This window comes from Ursus maritimus, unplaced genomic scaffold, assembly GCF_017311325.1.
Source record: "Ursus maritimus isolate PB19 unplaced genomic scaffold, ASM1731132v1 scaffold_21, whole genome shotgun sequence".
Classification (NCBI taxonomy): Eukaryota; Metazoa; Chordata; class Mammalia; order Carnivora; family Ursidae; genus Ursus; species Ursus maritimus.
The window spans coordinates 46506235-46526353 of NW_024424564.1; the positions used below are offsets into that span (position 1 = coordinate 46506235).

A 20119-nucleotide genomic window follows, 5' to 3' on the forward strand; every position below is an offset into this window, starting at 1 on the left:
GCCACCCCTACTCCGTTCCCGTCCCACAAACCCAGCATTAGCTTAGCCCAGAGAGAAAGGAGGCTTTGCAAAAGCCCAAGCAGCCCAACTCTACACTGGACCTGCTGTGTGACCTCAGGCACGTGGTGGTCCCTCTCTGAGCCTCAAGCTCCTCCTTGGAAAACCAGGGCTGAGGCTGCAGTGCTCCGTGGTTCCGGCTGTCCCGGACAGAGATGCCTGAGGGACAAGGTCCTCCAAGGGCTGAAAGGGGTGCGCTCCAAGGAGCCCCCAGCCTTGGCTGCCTGGCTTAGGGCCCGACTCTCCCTCGGGATCTCTGCTCTGTCCTCCCTCCTACCCCCAGCCCAGAGCTCTATGGTGGCCCCAACTTCCCACGTCCCACCCATCCCTAAGCCTCCCCAACCTTGGCGTGAGCATTCCTGAGCTTCTACCATGACCGTTTCATTCATTCAGGCAGCGTCTTGGGGACCTGCGATCCTAGCATTGATTCGTCTCCTACCCCAGCGGTCAAACTGCCCCTTTACCTGACACCAGAGGTGGACTCCCTTGGCCGCGTCTCCACTCTACCTCTCCTAATCCTCTGGCTACTCCCGACCCAGGCTCCAAAGGCAGAGAGAAGGAGGAGTCGCTCCCGGCATACTAACGCCTCGTGGCGCACACCCAGTCCCACGTGTGTACGTTGTACACACACGTGTGTGACGTGGGCACCAACACATACATACACCACACATGTGTCCTTACGCACAGACCTGTGTAGAAAGGGGACACACCACACCACAACCGCATGCACACCCTCACACACCCTGGCTCAGCGTGACTTGAGCACATGCTAGGAACAGTCCCTGCTCACAGAACCCTTCTTTCTCCGTGCCGGACTCTGTGCACAGCCCTTCACGAACACGCTTTCATTTCGCCCAGATATCAGCCCACGGAGAAGGGGTTCCTTCTCTCTTCTGTAAAATGTGCACACAGGCCCGAGAGGCCAAGTGGATGCTTCAAGGTCATACCTACAACCAGCAAAGGCAGAGCAGGGACATCTCAGGACCCAAATCAACACCACCATCACCACCGGGACAGGCCGATCTAAGAGCCTGCCCCCATCAGGAACACATTGGCCGCACGTAACAGAAAACTGGACCAAGGGAGGTTGAAACAAGTCAGGGTTTAATTTTCTTACCGAACCAGTTGCCAAAAGGGACATGTGTATGTGATTGTCACGGCCTTTCCTTGGGCAACCGCCCCTGATCCAGACATCACACCCACGTCCGCAGCATGAAGATGCGGTATGGGGCTGCAAAATCTTCCCCAGAAGCCTCTCCATTGGTCTGTTTAAGTCACACTAACAGACTGAGCAAGGGAGGCTGGGTAAGTGAGCAAAAGGATCGTCGTGATGGGCTGGGATCCATCATGATCCACCATCTGGGTCTGGGCAAGCTGCCACCCCAAACAAAATGGGATCTGTTAGCAAGGGGTCGGAGCAAGGAGCTGGACACTGGTCAGCAATGACGGTCCCTGCCACAGACCCCGGGCTCTGCCCTTATTCCACCTGGGTCCCCTCAGCGGTTGGGGATCCAGCCAAGGGAGCCAGGAGTGGGTGGCCCAGTGCTTGACCCTAGGGGAATGACAGAGACCAGACCTGGGGGTGGAGGCCAGACCCCACCCGAAGGCCCCCCCTAGGCTTATTCAATTCAGCCACCCAAGGCCCATAGAAGCCCAGCCCCTGGGGCCTCTCTGGCCCTCCCCTGGTGCACCTGTTCTCTGGGCTGTCCAAAACCCCTTCCAGGGGCCTAGGAAGCCTTCACCACCAGCCACCATCCAATCCTGGGCTGACCCACCACTCAAGAGGCCCTGCCAGGGACTCCCTACCAAAGGGTGCTTGCCACAAGTCCCCAAGGCCTCCTGGGGAGCCCAAGGACAACCAGAAGCCTCAGCCCCAACTTGGCCCAGCAGTTCAGGGTTCATCTGGCCATCAGCTGTGGACACCAAGGAGTATCTGGGTAGAGGAGACAATGGAGGGAACGGAACCTGTGGAGAGACCAGAAATGGACAAGATGGTCACCCCGACTCCCACGCTCACTCCACGGGCGCCTGGGGAGCCCATGTCACAGAGACAGTTTGGAGCAGAATTTGACCCCCTCAGCACTATTAAAACTTATGACCAGATCATTCTTTGTTGTGGGGTGTCCTGTGCATTGCTGGATGTTTAGCTGAACCCCTGGCCTCTACCCACGAGATGCCAGTAGAATCCCACTGAACTGTCACAATCAAAAATGTCTCCAGGCATTTCCAGATGTCCCTGGGGGGGGGGGGGTTCCTTATGGAAACCACCAGTTTCCAGACTTCCAGACTTCAAAGGCCAGAGATGCCACAAAGAGATCCCAACTGAGGCCAGACTATCCGATCACATGTATCTAAGTCCCCAGTCGGCTCCAGTCCTATTAAGCAGGAACTTTTAGATTCTAGAATCTTCAGGCTCAGAGAGAATCTCACATCTTAAACCTCTTGGCAGTCTAGCCATAGCTTCTGCCCTTGCACTGATGGGGAGCTCACCCGATTAGAAGGTGGTTCCTTTCATCTTAGAAATGTGAATTTTTTTCCTATATTGAGCCAAACTCTGTCTCCTTGTAATGTCTAAGTTGTTCAATGCAGCCCCGCCCCAGGGCCCCTTAAACAGTCGTGAGCTCTCTGCCCCAGACAGACAGCTCTGCAGAACTTCAGAGCCAGGAGTCCTGGTTCCCCCAAGGGTTCCATACTCCAGATAAAAGCGAAGGCCAGACAGAGCCCACAGGGCCTTGGGGGGTCCCCTGCCCCCTCTCTCCCTGCATCTCAGCCACAATGGCTGCTGCCACTTCCTTCGGCGGGCCTGTCCTCCCACCACAGGGTGGCACAGGCTGCCGTCTGGATGCTCTACAGCCGCCGGGCCCGAGCCGAACAGCCCCAGCCTCCCTGTGGCCTGTGTGGGGGCAGAACCGGAAGATGCCCGGGCGCCATGTTAGCCTCCTTCCCAACCATCTACCCACTGAGGAGTATCGGAGTATCGGAGTATCGGAGAAACGGAGAGCCTACAAAAGCTCAAATACAAGCTTCCCACCGGGGCCTGAAGTTCTTCCATTAGAGCGTGTCCTTCGCTCAGTGAAGACACTTCAGTGTTCCAGGGGCTCCTGAGGAGTCCCAGAGGATCAGGGCCGGGATAGCCCTTCAGATCCATGACACCCAGCCTCCCTGTGTTACAAATGGGGAGGTGGAGGCTCAGAGAGAGCAAGGTATTCACCCAAGGTCACACAGCAATCCTGGGGCAGGACAGAGACTGAAATCCACTCCCTGCATTCCCGGCTCCGTGCTGCGAGCCACCAGGGCCTCCCCTCCCTCCAGGTTCCCCTATGTTTGGACGCCTGGACTCAGCCCCCACTCCTCCGATCCTACAGTTTGAGCCCCCAGACTCACCTGGATGGGTCCTCTTCAGGTGAGAAGGGGCCTTGTAGCTTAATGACATTGAGCTTCCCCTCAAAGACACCATAGCTGAGGGTGACCTGGGCAGAGAAAAGCGGAGAAGAAAGTGAAGGTTGGCAGGGTGGCCCACTGGGGACCCCACAAAGGCTCGGTGTTTGGGCAGAAGCAGGGAAGGCCCGTAAGGCATTCGGAGGGGCGCAGGGAGCCTGCCTCGGCACCTGAAATTCCACCATAGGGCTCACGGAGGAGCCCACCCCACTCCGCAAGGCACTTCAAGCTTGTGGGACACTGTCGTGCCCAGACCCTGTTTGCATCCCCAGCGTCCACCTTATCTGAGAGTTGGAACGAGTCCCTTGCCTACAGACCAGGAAACTGAGTCTCAAGAGAGGAAAGCACCCTTCCAGTAAACTCCATGCCTGGACAGAGGTTTCTTGAGACTCATGTGAGACCTTGCCTCTCCCTCTCCACCCGGAGCCTTGGGTTACTCTGCGTGCAATGAGGATGTGGGATAATGCCCCTGGTCGAGAGGCAGCTGACCACAGCGATTAAAGACTGTGGGCATAGGGGTCACCCGGGCAGGGTTCAAATCCCCCTCTGCCTTAGGTTAGCTGTGCCATGGTTAGTTCAGCCCTCTGGGCCTCAGTTTCCCTACCTACAGAATGGGAATGTTAGTGCTGGTCTCATGCAAATGTTGGAAGGAACCAGGCAGTTAAAGCAGACGGAGCCACAGCACGGTGCCTGATGTGATGGGTATTCTGAAAATCCCAGCCATTGGGGTACCTGGTTTTGGCTGCCCAAAATCTGGTCCCCTTTTCTGGATTCAGGCCCTGCGGTCTTATTGGGGCCAACCCTGCACCCCAATTCCAGGCCTGGCCAATCAACACTGACTCTTGGCCCAGGTAGGAGACAGGTCATGTGACATAAGCAGGCCTTCCAACCCGATGAGTCCCAGCCCTGGGATGCGACCAAAGGAGGGGCTCTCCTCCTGTGGGTGGGGTGGAAACCTGGAGCTGCCATCTTGCCCGCCGGAGGGGTGAGCCTGCCTGAGGCTGAGCCCAATGTCAGGGAAAACAGACCGGAGTGGGGGACAGTCTGAGCACGCAGACGCAGCCAGAATTAGCAAGCCAGCCCCCAGGTTCTCAGGCTCATGAGCCCCTACATGTCCTTGCTTGTTCGACCAGTCTGTGTTGCATTTGTGTCCCTTGCTACCAAAGGGTTCTGACTCGCCCTGAGGGTGGACGATCCCAGGGGCTTTCCCAGCCAGGATCCCCTACAGGACTGGCCACCCACGAGTAGGAGAGCCACGTGTGCAAGGCAGAGCCGGCTGGAACTCCATGGAATCGTTGCTTGCCAGGTGGTAGAACGGGGTCCCCGTCCCCCAGCCAGACATTATTCCTGAGGTTTCCCACTAAGCACCTGCTCCTTCCCAGCAACATCTGGGTTGGAAAGAAAGCAGGGCAGCAGCGGGCAAGTGAGCTTTGATGAAGGTGGGACAACCGACAGGCCTAGTTGGAAAGGGCAGGCCTGACCCCTATGGAGGGATGTGGGGGGATGGAAGACTAGAGAAGGAACAGAGGGAGGGGACGGTCTGAACCTGAGGCAAGCTTTGCCTGGTCCGTGCAGGCCATTCCAGCCAGCGTTCGGGGACCAGACCAAAGCGTTTGAGCATCACAAATGCTAACCCTTTAGGGTTGGAGGTGGAGAGGTTTGAGTCACTGTAGGCCCGTCTGAAGGTCCTTTCCCACCTTGGGCCTCAGTTTCCCCAACAGTAGGGGATAGCCACCCCCCCAAGCACCACTCCTCCATTGCCCCGGGGCCAGCTCACCTGTTCTGGGAGCTGGGCAGCCCCCAGCAGCTGCAGGGTCTCCAGGTGAGAGTGGAAGAGGGGGCTGGGCTGCAGGCGGCCGCCTAGCTTGCACTCGACGATGTAACCCACAGTGCAGTCGTCAGGCAACCGGATGAGGGCGGACGTTTCCACGAAGCGGGAGCCACTGAGAGACAGACCCCCGTTGTGGCCGCTGGTGCATACCCTCAGCACCCAGAGCTCCCCCTGCCTCCCGGAAGGCCCTCCCCTCCTTCCACCGGGGCCGGGGGAGTGGGGGGCAGGGGTGGAGCAGAGCTTCAGCTCCAGCATCTGCCTCCTGCGCCCTGGGTGACTTTGGGCAAGCCACAGACCAGGGGAGCCTCAGCATCCTCTTCCGTGAAATGGGCATGATAATGGCCCTGCCCTCACTGGGCTACTGTGAAGATTAAGTGGAAGAATGGCAAGAAGAAGCCCTTCATAAATGTATCCCTTCCTTTCTTTACAGTCATTCACTCATTCATTCATTGCTGAGCTCGTGAGGCCACCCGGCGCCGTGAGACCGTGCCAGGGCTGTGGAGACAGAGATGGGAAAGAAAAGCTTCCTGCCCTCGACAGCAGCCCCCATTCTGAGGGGAAACAAACGAACAGGTCATGTCAGAGCAGGACTGGCACTAAGTCAGAGGGAAGCATGGAGCCTGGGAGACACAGGGAGGGTAAGGGGGGCTTCCCAGAGGAGGTGGCCATCTTTTGTTTTGCTTTTTATTTAATCGTGGCAATAGCAGGCTTTAAATGGAGTCTTACAGGACGTGCTGGAGTCAGCCAGATGTGGAGGAGGGAAGGGGCAGTGTCCCTGGGAGGGGCATCACCGGACTGCATACCCCACGAACACCCCTGGGGGCCAGGCTGGGCAGGCCGCCCCGCTGCACAGAAGGCCTGACTGAGGCACCCAGGGGGTGCAGAAACCCGGCCTTCCGTCCCCATCCCAGGCTGTGCCCGAGGGTCGCCACTGCCCAAGGCGGGTACTTTTTCCAATTCACACAAATATACCATACAGGTGGGAAGAAGCCCAGATGGGGGCACCCGGCACAGGGAGGACCCCGGTCATGTGTGCACATCTGCTGTGGACAAGCCCTAGGACAGCATTACCATTCCCAACCAGGGCCCGAGGTCCCCCCTGGAGGACCCCTTCCCATCCAGGTCAGAGCAGGTCAGGGTGGTGTAGTGGCAAAGCAGGTGGGCCCTGGATCCGAACCCAGCAGCTGAGTGACCTTGGACCTAGGTGACCTTGGACCAGTCACTTGCCCAACCTCTCACACCTCAGTCTCCTTAGCTGTGGAAACAAGGCTGACACACTGGCCTGGCTCAGAGACAGCCCCCAGTACAAGGTAGCGACACGCATGTTGCTGGTAATAACAACAGCCTGTCAGACCTCAAGAGGCCAGGCCTTTGCCCCTTCCTCTCTAGAATACCAGTACCCTCATCCCATAATGGGGGCTTCTACCACCCCCAGGAACCCCTTCACTCGGGGGCCTCTAGGGCCATCCCAGTTCAAAGGCCACCTCTTCCAGGAAGCCTTCCTCCTGTCCCCAAGCAGAACCCCTACTTCCTTCCTCTGAATGCTCTACACTTGGCCTTCACCTCCCCTGTGACACTAGGGACTGGGTGCCACCCTAAACAGTTTCCCATTTCACCCTCATGCCAACCATTAGCTATCATATTATCGGGTCCATTTTACAGATGGGGGCACTGAGGCTCCCAGAGATCACACAACTCGCCTGTGTGGCAGAGTGCTCTGAGGGCAGGATGGCAGGTGGCTTGCTCACCACTAACTGTGTAACTCTGTGACACAGCATGAATGAGAAGCAGCTTCTCCCGAGCTCACTCTCAAGCCCTTCCTGCTGCAAAGCCCCCCACACACACACCAGGCCTTACTCTCCCCCACCCGCCTGTGGGGCTTTGCTTACCTGGCCCACGGGGCCATCTTCAAAGCCAGTTTGCGGTTGATGCAGAAGCCAGCACCCCCCGTGGCAAACCAGAACTGTACCAGCCTCTGGGGAGAGAGGTGGGGAGGGCCAAGGGGCAGGGTGAGACTGGGGGTGGGGGCAACGGCCGGGCCACCCCTGACCCCCAACCACATGGCTCAAAACCTTTTTATTTCACCTTTCACTGAAGTCTTGCTACAGTCTGACACTATTACACCCATTTTATAGACAAGAAAACGGAAACCCAAAGTCACATGACTAATTAAAAGTGATGGGGTCCCCAGTTAGACCCCAGTCTGGCTGGATTTCAGTTAAAGAGAATATGTATCCGATTTGTCCGCCTAGCACCTTACCCCTTTCCCCAGAGAAATGCCTCCACCTCACCCGAGGTGGTTCAGGAGAGGCTGCCAAACACAGCACCTGCTCCCCTGGGCCACAGAGGTGGGCAGGTGCCCCAGGAAGGGTAGATCACAAGGCCACACCCTCTGGCCCAGTGATTGGCTCAGTGATGGGCACATGACTTAGGCCAGCCAATCCGAGTTCCTCCCTGAACTCCATATGCTCCCTGGGAGGAAGAGATGCTTTCTGCAGGGTCACCAGGCTTGGGGACGGTAGTCCTGAAGCCACCAATACCAAGCCTGGGTGACTGCACTGGCCTCACCACTTCCAGCTCCTGGGACTGAGAAAGCTTTTCTGCACAAGGAGAAAATGAGGCCTCTAACAAAGTAAAGAGAGGACTGACAGGCCTGTGAGCCCCCAAGGCCAGCACACCCCTTGACATCTCAATCTCAGGAACCGATAACCTCCCTTGGGGTTTAAATAACTCTCTGCCCCCGCCTCCTCTGTGAGGCCCCATGAAGTCACAACTCATGAATTTCTTTAAGGCTTTTGGCAAACACTGCTCCCTTTCAGCTGTACTATCTCTTGACCCACAAGTTCCCTACGGTTACCTTCTCCCAAGTATACAGTTGGTGCTTAATTGATGCATGTTGCATGGGGTTGGGTTATCTCCCATGATGCAGCAGTGAGAAGAACCCGGGGCAGAAAGCTGGAAAGCCCGACTCTGGGGCCTCAGCCTCCTCCACTGCCCAGCTGTGTAACCTTGAGAAAGTCGCTGCTCCCCTCTGGGCCTCAGATTTGTCACCTGTGAGCACCTCTGCTTCAGTGTTGCTGGCCCTATGTCCTCCTTCTAAAGACCTCTATGAGCCACTTCTGGAAATGCCACCCTCTTAGATAGAGGTCGGGCCTCTAAGCAGAATGAACGAGTTCTTAAGTCTCTGAACACAGCAGGTGCCCCATGGATGCTTATTTAATGACCTGTGGGTCCAGGGCTTCTGCTCCCAGATAATTGAAGGAACGACAGCAGTAACAGTAGAAGTGCCTAATCCTGAGCACTGATGTGCACGTCCTGTGCCACAGAGGAGGTGACGGGGTGCAGAGAAGGGAGGTCACTAGCCTGAGGTCCCAGAGCTGGGACTGAGCCTGAGCCGGAACTCTTGTCCCCCGTTTGCTGTCCCCCCTACACCACACAGCCCAGGGGGTACCCCAGAATCCAAACAGGCTGGGACACTCTGGGGCAGAGTCTAGGGATCCCACCGGTGGAGTGTGTGCAAGGAGGGGATTAGTGCCCGTGGGGACAGGGCCTGCGTGTGCCCAGCAGGTGCCGAACCTGCCCAGGAAGGAGGAGGCCCGGGACAAAGGCAGAGCTCGACTGGGTACCGACCGCTGACATTTCCTAGTGTCATCACACACTAGGTCCCATTCCAAGCACTTGGGCAGGGGACCTCATTTAATGTTCCCTTTTTGCTCACAACCATCCTATTATGTGGGGATGGTTATCACCATTTGGCAGATAAGGAAACTAAGGCCCAGAAAGCTGGGGTGACTTGAGCAAAGGTCAGGAAGCCAGGAGGTGGCAGAACTGTCACGTGAAGCCAGGGAGCCGGGCTCCAGAGCAGCGTTCTCACCACGCACGTGGCCGTGTGGGGGCCTGGGGCACCCCTCGCTCACCTAGAGTCGACTCACGCACACACCCCCAGGGCCCAGGAGGATTTAATTAGGGCTCAGAGGCCGATTAGCTGCTGATAATTAAGGTTGTGTGTTTCCTGCTCTTGGTTTCCCTAATGAAGCAGATGGTGAGCCGGGGAGGCAGACAGCCCCACGGCGGGGCCCAGCTCCTGCTCCCCGTGCTGCCTCTAGGGAGGGGGACCCCCTAACTAGCCTTTTCCCTGGGGCCAAGGGAGCTCCCTAGGGCCTGGGCCACACCAACACCGGAAGCCTGGTGTGTCCTGGAGACCAGGAAAAAACCATGCACTTACACTACAAAATGCTGCCTTGTTTATCTGAAAGTCCAATTTCACTATTATCCTGTTTTGGGGTTTATTTGTTTCCTAAATCTCACAGCCCTCATTAGCGTCCATCTAGGTCTGGAGCTGAAGCTGGTGCTGGGGACCCCATTGTGCCAGGTGTCACTATTTCATTGTGGGTCAGTGAAGTCTGGAGGAAGGAGGGGTGCGGAGGGGAGGGGAGTGCTCAGGGGCTTGGGGGCAGCGCAATTTACCACGTGGCCCAGCAGTCTCCGGCATTTGAACAGCCGGTACAGTTACATGACGATACCAGGGGCTAGGAGCCCTGCCATGGAGTCAGGCAGCCTCAGCTCACCACCCCCCCAACACACACACCCCTGCCCCCACTCCCCTGTGTGACCAGAACGAGCCCCTGCTCCTCAGTGACTGAGGCCCTACTATGTGCCGGAGTCTGCGCCTCACCTGCTTTATCTCAGTCTCCCCATTTCACAGAGAAGACAGGATCCGCGGCGAAGTCACCACCCCAAACACACAGCAAGGAGACCAAATATGAAAGCCGGAGAGGCCACCTCACTCCGCCAGGGCCGTGGCCCCGCCCCCCCACCTGGCCCCGCCCCTGCCTGGCTCCGCCCCCCGCCTGGCCACATGCACCAAGGAGGAAGGAAGAGACCTACCGTGCGGTTGTGGGGCCTCGGCTCAGAAGCGCGGATAGGCCGGTTCAGGCTGGGCCGGCCTACGTAGACGTCGTGAGTCTGAGGGAAGGCTTTCAGCAGCTTCAGCAATGCCCTTGGGTTCACATAGTTGTCGTCATCCACGTGGCAGAACCACCTGTGGGGACAGAAGGGGGATGGTAAGCTTGGAGGAGGGTTCCCAAGGGCTGCCAGCTAGCCAGACTCCCCCTGCGCCCCCATAACCAGCCAGCAAAATGAGGCAGTGAGAGTAGCTAACACAGAAGGCCCAGGCTCTGAGCCAGACAGCATCTTGTGTGAGCTCCTGAGGAAAGTGTGCCCACTTAACAGGTGGGGACCGCGGCTCAGAAAGGTTCAGACACTTGCCCAAGGTCACACAGCCAGTAAATGGCAAGACTAGAACCCAGACCGTCTGCCCCGACACAGACCCCAGGAGGCTTTTACATGATTAAATTCACAGGACAGAGCCGACTTCACTTTTTTGACACAACACCCCATTCAGGAACTAGACCGAGACACCCTGCCCCCAGAGACCCAGGTGCACTCACCACAGCCCGCTGGCCAAGAAGGTGTCAAACTCAGCAGCCATCTTGCAGGACAGGGCAGGGTGGCTGTGCTCAGCAGAACAGTTGGTGACCACGAGGTGGGACCCTGGAGAAGTGGGGACAAGTCAGGGGACCCTGCCCAGGTCCTCCCCACAGCCCTGCACACTGTTGAGAATGCAGAGCAAGATCTCAGCCTAGAGCGGCCCACCCATTCCCATTTTACACAAGGGGAAACTGAGGCCAGGAAGGGCTGACCCTCCCAGGACCCCAGGAGTCCAGGGTGCTGTCCAGGACAGCCCCTCCTCACACCCACACCCATCTCCAGGGAAGAAGCCTGTTCCCCTCCTGGGCAGAGGGGAATCCCCACATGCCAACGGAAGGCAGCCCTGTTTCCTGGGGACCCCAGGCCAGGGGACAGCCACCCCAGCTTTGCATGGAAACAGCTAAGGGGCCCCCTCCCCACCCAGAGTTACCCAGTCTCTCCTGGAGGGCTTCCTCTGGGCTGTCGGTGAAGACAAATGTCTAAAAAGGAGAAAGAAGAGTCAGGACCGGAGTCGGCCAAGGCCCGTCAGTGACAGACACACCCCCTCAGTGCCAGACACACCCCCTCCCAACATCCTCACACACTGCTTTCAGACACCAAGACTTTCTCAGCTCCCGCCCTTACAAGACACACAACACAGACTCACAGCACACACCAGCCGCCGTGGCACTTGCACGAGCACCCTTGCACACCAGCGCCCGTGGGACCCTCCCAGAGTCACACCCTCTTCTATCCCACACACGTACACACACTGCAGTCTCACCTGGCCTCTCGATCACCACACTTACACAACCCGAGACACTTTGTCAGGAGACAGACTCTTTGTGGAAAGACCCACACCCTGGGACACACAGCCGCACAGACTCCCTGGGCAGGTGCAGGGTCCTTACGCATCTCAAGACATTTTACATCGTGATCCAACCCCAGCTCCCCCAGATTGCCGAAGCAGACCACCAGCAGCTTGCACACTCCTGGTCCCCGGCGACCTCCCCGAACCTCAAGACAGGTGACCTGTTCCCCTCGGAGATGGCAAAACTCAGGCTAAGGGACAGGCTACGGTTGTGGAGTTGGCAACTGCTGAACTGGGATTTGGACCCTCAGGCCTCAGACCTCTCCTCGCCACCCCCCAGGCAGGTAGAGACCACTCAAGCCCTAGATAAATTGAACACAAACTGAATGAGAGACAAATGAGAGGCAGCTTGTGGCAAGACAGACCCACAGCGGGGAGACCCGTCTAACCCCCATTCCACACCGTGCCCAGCACATGCGCCTTTCTCTGCCTGGACAGATCCTCTCGTCTGCCAAGCGCAGCAAGAGCTTCCTCTGACCCTTAGGTGGCCCTGCCCAAGGCCTGGACAATTTTGAATTCTTTCCAAGTGAGGACCAAGGAGAAAGCATCCCACCTGTTTAAAGGCCCTCACCGTCCCCATCCCTCACTCTGGCCACCCCGGGGCTGGCCCTGCCTCCTTCCAGACTCAGGGCCTCCAACCGCATGCCCCTCCCTGCTCAGCCACGAACTTCTCCCTGGTTTCCAGGAACCAGCCCTTCAGATCAGATCAGCCCCTACTTTGAGCCTCAGTTTACCCGGCTGGAGAATGGGGAGTAGTGGTAGCTGTGACAGTCAAGTGAGATAATGTGAGAAAGAAGAATAAAGAGATGGCAGCGAAGTCAGGCTCTGCTTCTTATCTCAGGGGAAACTGAGGCACCGGAGGCCAGAAGCCAGGGTTGGGCACAGGAAGGGGCACGAGGGAATGACTTCTGTCTCCCCAGGGCCCATAACCATGGGCCTTCTGAGCCACTATCTTTCGATGGATTAGTGCAAGACCTTCAGATCTGTTTTCCTGCCAGGACCAGAATCAGATCAGACCCATAGCCACCACCCCTCCCAGCACCTTCTGTGGCTCCCTACTGCCCTCGGGATAAAGGCCAGCCTCCTAAGTGTGGTCGTGAGGGGCCACCCAGCCCCTGTGCCTGATGCAGCCTATCTCACCACTTCCTGCCCCACCCCTTCTCTTAAAGCCAAAGGACTTTCAGTTCCCCAAATGTACCACACACATGCACACCCCTCTGAGCCTTTGCACACACTGTGCCCGTTTCTTGCCTCCTAACTCCTCGTTCAGTCATCACCTCCTCCAGGAAGCCTTCCCTGACACCCCTCCCATGTGCCCCTCAGCCACCTGTTCCTCCTGACGGTAACAGCAGCCCCTCAGTTACGAAAATCTATCCTTCGGTCTCTCCCACCGGACAGTGACATTGTGAAGGGCGCAGGCCTGCTCTGATTTACCTCCCTGTCCCAGCAGCCGCCTCACCTGCGAGAGGCTTGAGCACCACCCACCTTCTGAGCCCCCCTCCCTGGGGTGTGTCTCCCCCCTTCCGATTTAGCTAACACTGGAGGTCCCTGGATATGGCTTAGAAAGCGTGGGCGGCCCGACACTGGCCATCTTCTCGGTCTCACAGCTTTCAGCACCGTCAAGAAGCCATCAAACCCCACGGCAGCCACAACTTCTCCCCAGGGGGCCTAGCGGGTGCCTCAGACTCAGTGCCCCAGCTCCCCCCCCCAGACCTGTGCTCCTCTGGGCGCTCCCCATCTTGCTGGGACCCAACACCTTGGGGTCACCATGCCTCCTCTCTTTCTTTCACACCCCACACCCACCCAACCTTCAAACCACTGAGGATGTGACCTCTTCACAGCAGCGTCCATGGCCACCGGTGGCCCAGCCCCTCCCTGGTCATCTCCTGCCGGCTTGGCTGTAGTCACCTTTGCCCTGGTCTCCCTGCGCTGTCCTGCCCCCACCCCAAGCCTGTTTTCAACACAGCCCCCAAGGAGCCAGGGAAATAAATCAGGCCTTTCTTGCCCTGCTCCTTGGCAAACGTTGGCCACCAAACAGCCACCAGAGAGTGGACCTCTCTGAAATTTGGAGCATGGGCCAAATGGGCCAGGGCATGTTTGCTGATGGAGGAATAAGCCCGAGTCAGTGGGGGAAGGGGGAAGAAGGGGGTCCCGCAGCAGGGCTGGGGGCTGGGCGGGGCACATGGGGCTGGTGTTCCCGTCCCTGGGAACCCTGAGATTGGCACAGAGCAGTGGGCAGAGTTTCCTCTGAGCCAAGGGTTGCATGTAATTTGTTTAAGGAGGAGACTCTGACAATGGTTAAAACCTCACAGGAGAACAAAAGGACAGGCAGCCCGCTGGGGTCAGGGGAGGGGGGCTGGGGCCCATCTGCTGAAGAGGAGGGAAGATGTGGGGCGGGTACTGCTGCCCCTACCCCCCACCCACCAACTTCGAGGGGCCTGTGGGGAAGGAAAAGCCTCCCCCACGGATCACAAAAACGGGCCTCCCCCAGCCCGCCCCCTCTGCCTGGGACAAAGGCCACGCGAGCCCCAGCCTGCCGCCACAAAGGCCCACCTGCCACCCGGCCGCCCTTAACCAGCTGGGGCGGGCGCCCAGCCCTGGAGTTAACCAGCTCAGGCCCGCTCCTGATGGCAGAGCTGAGAGAGGCTCCGAGAGCCTCCTGTCCTGTGCAGATGGGGAAATTGAGGGCTGAAAGGGGGAGGGCCTTAGCCAAGGTCACAGAGAGAGATGGGCCACAGGGTAGAGACTAAGGGGCCCCAGACGCAGTGTGGTAAGAATGTGTCTCCCTGCCTCCCCTCCTCTTCCTCAGTGTGAGCACCCTTCTTTTTCTCAACTGTGCAGTAAGGACCAGGCTTCTCGACTCCACCGCTCGTGCTGGGGGTGCAGGGGTGTTGCGCAATGGAGCGAATTCATCTCCTACGGCCGCTTCACGGAGCTCGGTTTCCGCGCCTGTAAAACAGGACTATCGCTACGTCCCACTGGGGGCTGTTGTGCGGGTTAAACGGAGTGAGGCATCCAATGGGCACCCCTGGGTGCTGGCAGCTGGCGGCTGCTCCCTCTGACTGCCTCGCTGGCCTGGGGGGCTGGGGGATTGGGCTCGAGGCACGGAGTGTGTGGCTGTTTCCTCTCCTTTGCTGACCTGGTCCTGCCAGGCCCACCCAGGCTGGAGGCCCGAAGACCCTCTCCTGTAGCCCAGCGACGAGGTAGCTCTGGGATCCTGGGTCTCGGCAGAGAAAGAAGGGCCCTAGCTGGGAGGAGGGGACTGGGTCCCACAGGGCTCTGCGCCCCAGGCCTTCGGGGTGCCGCTGACATGCACTTCCTCCCTCTGGCCTCAGTTTCCTCATCCGGGGCAAGGGCACCGCCACGGTGATCAAGACAAGGCAGGAAGGGGCCTCAGACCACGTGAGGCCGGCTCCCGGGTACAGACGCAGCACCATAAACAGGAAGGTCTGCGGGAAGGGCCAGGCTCGGCAGCTTCCGCAGGAGGAACCAAAATCTCCCCAAGAGGAGAAGCTAAGGGGGTGGCCCCAGGGAAGGACCTGGGTGCTGGGGTCCCCCTGGAGAAAGGGTTAAATAGGGTGCTAGGACCTCATGGTCAGGAAACCGGGGGCTGGGGGTGCCCTCTCTCCAGAAGGCCCTGGGCTCCTGCAGGCATCACCGCCCTGCTCTTCAGTCTCCCAGGAGCCCCCAACCCCCTCCAAAGGCTCAGTTACTTCCTCCCACTGAGCCAGTTGCCACAATAGGGAGTGTGTGTGTGTGTGTGTGTATGTGTGTGTGTGTAAACTTGCCCCTTCACCTCCCCCAGAGATGGTTCCTAACACTCCGAAATCACTGACTTTGCTTGGGGAGGGCACTGGGTCTGGGGAGGGCAAGAACCAGAGGGACTCAGCTTGTCCCCAGAAAGACATAAGCCACACACCCCTGTCATGCACCCACCTCTTGTCATAGTCTGTCTAACACGGACATTTTGGCTCCATGCGGGCGCACCCACGTGTGCGCACACACACGCACACACGCACATACACACGATCCCACATGCTGGGCAGACCTCTACCCTAACCTCTCCCGCCATCGTTCAGCCACCACCCTCACTGCCTTCCTCCCCCGCTCCGTCCCAAACTGCCCCACAGGAAAGGAGCACAGGAGATGAGGGGCCGCCGCCCTGGGCCTGCCCTGGGCTGCAGCCACACAGGGGCAGGGGCTGTCAGGAATTCTGAAAGGATGCCCCCTGCCCCACCCCCCTCCCCCAAACAGCCCCCCCCCCAAGACCTTCCCGTCCTCAGCGGCTCAGCCCGTGTTCTCCGCCCTCACAGCCAGGGCAGTGGGACAGTAGCCGGGGCCTGGGCTGGGGGCAGCCTGGCCTGAGCACACGTCCAAGTCAGGACCTCTCAGAGGCCTTCACCCCAGCTGCCCGGCACCCCCCCCCCCCGAGTCCCCATGGCCAGGCTGGGCAAAAGTGGGCAGAAGCAAACCCTGTGCTAGAACAGCCAGGGATGAGAGGAACCCCCAGAAGGGACTGGGAGCCTGGGGCAGGGGCTTGGCCTGGCCCCTGAAAGCCATGGAGCAGGGGGCCTGAGGAGCACCTGGCTGCGGGGCCAGTGAGGGGCTCAGGCAGGGCCGTAGGAGCCCCTGGTCCCGGGAGGAAGGAGGAGTGGGAAGACAAGCCCAGATTGGGCAGGTGGGCGGGCAGCTTCTCCCTGGAGGCCGCCAGGGACCCCTGCCCAACAGAAAGGCCTCTGTGAGTCCCTCAGGCCGGGGCCCACTCCTGGGGCCCACAGTTGCCCACTTGTCACCTGTTCCCTGGTCCTGGAGACCCACGTGTCGAGCAGCAGCTCCAGGCGGGAGCGGTGGAAGGCTCGGGTCGTCTTGACTGCAATGAAGACATCGTGCAGCCGCAGCTCAGGGGACAGAGGGCTTGGCGGGCTCAGCCCGGGGGTCTCCCGCACGCCCCGTGGGTACAGGCTCGAGTGGTACCGTAGGGAGAGGAGCCCCATGCACAGAAGGGTGAGGAGGGCTCCGGCCAGGCCCCGGAGGAGGCGGCACTGCATTGGCCCTGGGACCCCAGACAGCTCAGCCCCCGAAGCCCAGCCGGACAGGGAGGGGAGGCTGGTTCCGCGGGGGCCCTGGCCAAGGCACAAGTCTGGTAGACATCGGGGGCAGGCGAGGAGGGGAGAGATGGGAGCTGGTGCTCAGGCCACGGAGGCCGAGCCCCAGCAGCCTCGCCGCCGCCAGCCCTCCACCTGCTCCCGCCGCGCTCGGCCGGGCTCTGGGGCGCCTGGCCCCGCCCCTGCCTCCAGCGCAGCCCAAGGGGCGGAGCCGGCCCAGGGAGCCCCAGAGGTGGCTGGAACAGGCTCTGCTGAAGGGACAGCCCCTGCCCAGGCCGGCCAGCTGCTGCAGTGGGGGTGGGGACAACAACAAACCCTCCGTGCCCCATGGAAGGAAGGGGCCTTCCACCTCCCGACTCCCCAGAGACTGTCAGCTCAGCATTCAACACCCATTGTTTTATGGTGTCCTGCTCTCCAGCCTCCCAGCTTTTGCTCACGCTGTATGTCCTCCTGGATGCCCTCCCCCATCCTCCCCATCGGCACCCATGTTCCTTTCACCCAGCTTCATCCTACTTGGACGTTAGGCTCAGCTCAAGGGTTCCCCCCTCCAGAAAGCCTTTCCTGATGCCCCCTCCCAGCCTCCAGGGCGCCCACAATAGTTTGCCCAGCTCCTTGATGCTTCACAACAGCGCCAGGATTGCTAGTCGCAGTTGATAGCTGAGCATATAAGGCCTAGAACGATCGAAGATGACCCAGCAGCTCAGCCACAGAGCCAGAGGAACCCAGATCTCTGGGCCTCATCTGGCCCACAGGAGGCCCCAAAGAGCGCCTGTCCTGCTGTAGCCCACTGCACCCCGTCTCACTCAGCAGTCTTTATTGCTGCCTCTCTCCCAGCCAGGCCGGGGACAGGGGGCATTCTCCAGCCACTGCCTCCATCTGGTTGGACACAAGGTCACTCACATCTCATCCTTCCTCTGCTAGAACGCTGCATCTCCCATCTCCCTCCAAACAAAAGCCCAAGATCATAGAGCAACCAAGAGATCCTGTGTGAACTGGCTCCCCGTTCCCTCCAACCCCGCCTCTACTACTCTCCCCTTGCTCCCTCCATTCCAGACCCACTGGGCTTCTGGCCAGTCCAGGCACACACCCACATCAGGACCTTTGCACATGCTGTTCCTGCCTGGGCCTTTCAAACCTCAAGGTCTACACGTCTCACTCCCTCAGCTCCTTCAGACCTACACAATTGTCATGTTCTCCACAAGGACTTCCCAGGCCACTTTTTAAAAGTTGCAGTATCTTCTCCCACCCCCTCGCTCCTAGCCACCCCAGGCCTGTCCTTTCCAGGCCCCTTTTTCCATTGTGTTCTCTCCATAGCACTTTTTATCTTCCAACACCCTGTATGTTTTATTTATCTATTGTCTGTCTTGTATATCGGAGTAGGGAGTTCTTTTTTATTCACTGAATCCCCACTGCCTAGAACAGTGCCTGGCACATAGTAGGAGCTCAAGAAATATTCATTAAACGCAAGAAAGTAACAGATGACTGGGGGATTGAACTCAGCCTGCTGTGGCCCAAGACTGCACTAGGCCTGCAGAGGGAGAGGAAAGGAGAACCAACTCTTTTGAATCCCCCTCCTGTGGGCCAGCCCTGTGCCAAGCCCCTTCATGGCCCATCCTCTCAGAATGGCATCTCCAAGAGACGATCCCAGGCTTCATGCCATGAAGACCAGGGTTCAAATCCTGACTGGGCTACTTACTAGCTGTGTGGCTCTGGGCAAGTTACTTCACCTCTCTGAATTTTAATTTCATCGTTTGACAAATGGAGACAAAATTAAGACATGGTGAGGATTAAGGGGTTAGTGGGCTTCTCTGCCACAGTAAAAGGACAGCTAACATGGGACCAGATAAAGGCAGCTGCCTCACTGAGGTCCCGCAGTGTCACCCAGACTCATATGTACATAGACCAAGCACTGGGCCAGGCACGCAGCGAGAAAGTGGGGACGTTTGTTTACCCAAATGAGCATTAACACCTCCACACCCAGGGAGCCCACAGCCACCTTCAGAGACCCACCATCCTGCCACAAGGCAGCCCATGGCATGGCTGAGAAGTCCCAAGGCCTGGCAGAATCAAGCAGGCTTCCTGGAGATGGTGTCTCAGCCAGACCTCAAAAGACACTAAGATATACGCAGCCCCCACCCCTGAACTTGGGACTTCCCAGTCTCATTTCCTACCACTCCCCAGGTGGCCAAATTCAACCCATTTTCTGAGACTTCGCTCTGGGGATTCCCTCCACCTAGTAACCCACTCCCCCCAAACCTCCAGGGGCTGACCCAAGTTCATCACTGTGACAGAAGGCAGTCATAGGATGACCAAGGACAGCACTTAGGCACATAGGTCCAATAAATACTTCTTGAAGGCATCCCAGACCCTAAGCGGAAGCAGCAGCCCCTGTAGTAATCCCGCCCGGACCATCCTCTCACTGGTGGAACGGTCTCACACCCTGATTGTGCGCAGAGGGTTTGCTCTTGGTCTCCAGGACTCAGCAGCCGAGCTCCTTAAGCCAAGACCATACCCTGCTAGCCTCAGTGTCCCCTCTCCAGGGGACGCTCCTTTGAGGATCAGACGCAGGCAGGGCTGAGCGTGGAGGTGGCCTGTCTGTGGGGCCCTTTTTCGGTCATTGGGGGACAGGTAAGGTGATGCCAGCACAGATGGCCGGCGGCTCTGAGATGAGTCAGGAACGAAATCTGACCCTTCCCATGGGCAAGCAGGGGCCTGAGAGGTGGTATCAGCCTGATCTGGGGGTGGGGACAAGTGGGGGAAGTGGAGAGGGGGCCCCGGGCCAGGGAGGCCAGCAAGCAAAAGGCCACCAGCTTCTATGACAGTTTAATGTTCCATAATGTGCAGATTCTGAGTGAAAAAGGCCCGTTAAAAATCAACGAGCCATACATTCTGGTGACGGAGCAGCCGGCCTTCTCCCCGCTGTCCCTCTGAGAGGCGGGTCACTGCAGGGAGATGGCGCTGTGAGAACATGGTCCTCGGTGCGCTCCCGGCAACGAGTGTTAGAGCCCAAGTGTCAGGGGGCGGGGCATGACATTTACACAGGAGAGAACCACAGATACAGACGTGACGAGAAGACGCGAGGGGCACACTGGGCCAGGGAAGCCACGGTGCCCACACGGGAGGTATACACAAGAAATGTGAGCGGGCTGGGGGGGAGGGGCATGCGGGCCGGGCTCGGGGTTCCTTCAACAGAAGGGAATGAGAACCCAGGAGACCTCATGTGCCTGCCGTGAGAACCTGGGTGTGTAAACCAGAGCACAGGAGTGAGCGCTCAGATGCTCCTGGGGGGGCAAGAAGGACAAGGACACAGACATGTGTGTGAGGCCCGTGAGTGGAATCACGGAGACA

The 20119-nt window shown here is 58.7% G+C and overlaps 1 protein-coding gene across 1 annotated transcript; it reads right to left on the minus strand.

Annotated features, from left to right (window-relative positions):
- Positions 1 to 1144: 1144 nt before the first annotated feature.
- Positions 1145 to 16951, minus strand: MFNG (MFNG O-fucosylpeptide 3-beta-N-acetylglucosaminyltransferase). The gene is made up of 8 exons (XM_040637492.1): positions 16460 to 16951; positions 11247 to 11295; positions 10777 to 10879; positions 10214 to 10367; positions 7216 to 7301; positions 5273 to 5438; positions 3442 to 3527; positions 1145 to 2022 (listed from the first exon to the last, which is right to left on the minus strand). The coding sequence occupies exons 1-8, from the start codon at positions 16712 to 16714 to the stop codon at positions 1956 to 1958; spliced, it is 966 nt and encodes a 321-aa protein (XP_040493426.1). The 5' UTR covers positions 16715 to 16951; the 3' UTR covers positions 1145 to 1955.
- Between the last annotated feature and the right edge of the window lie 3168 nt (positions 16952 to 20119).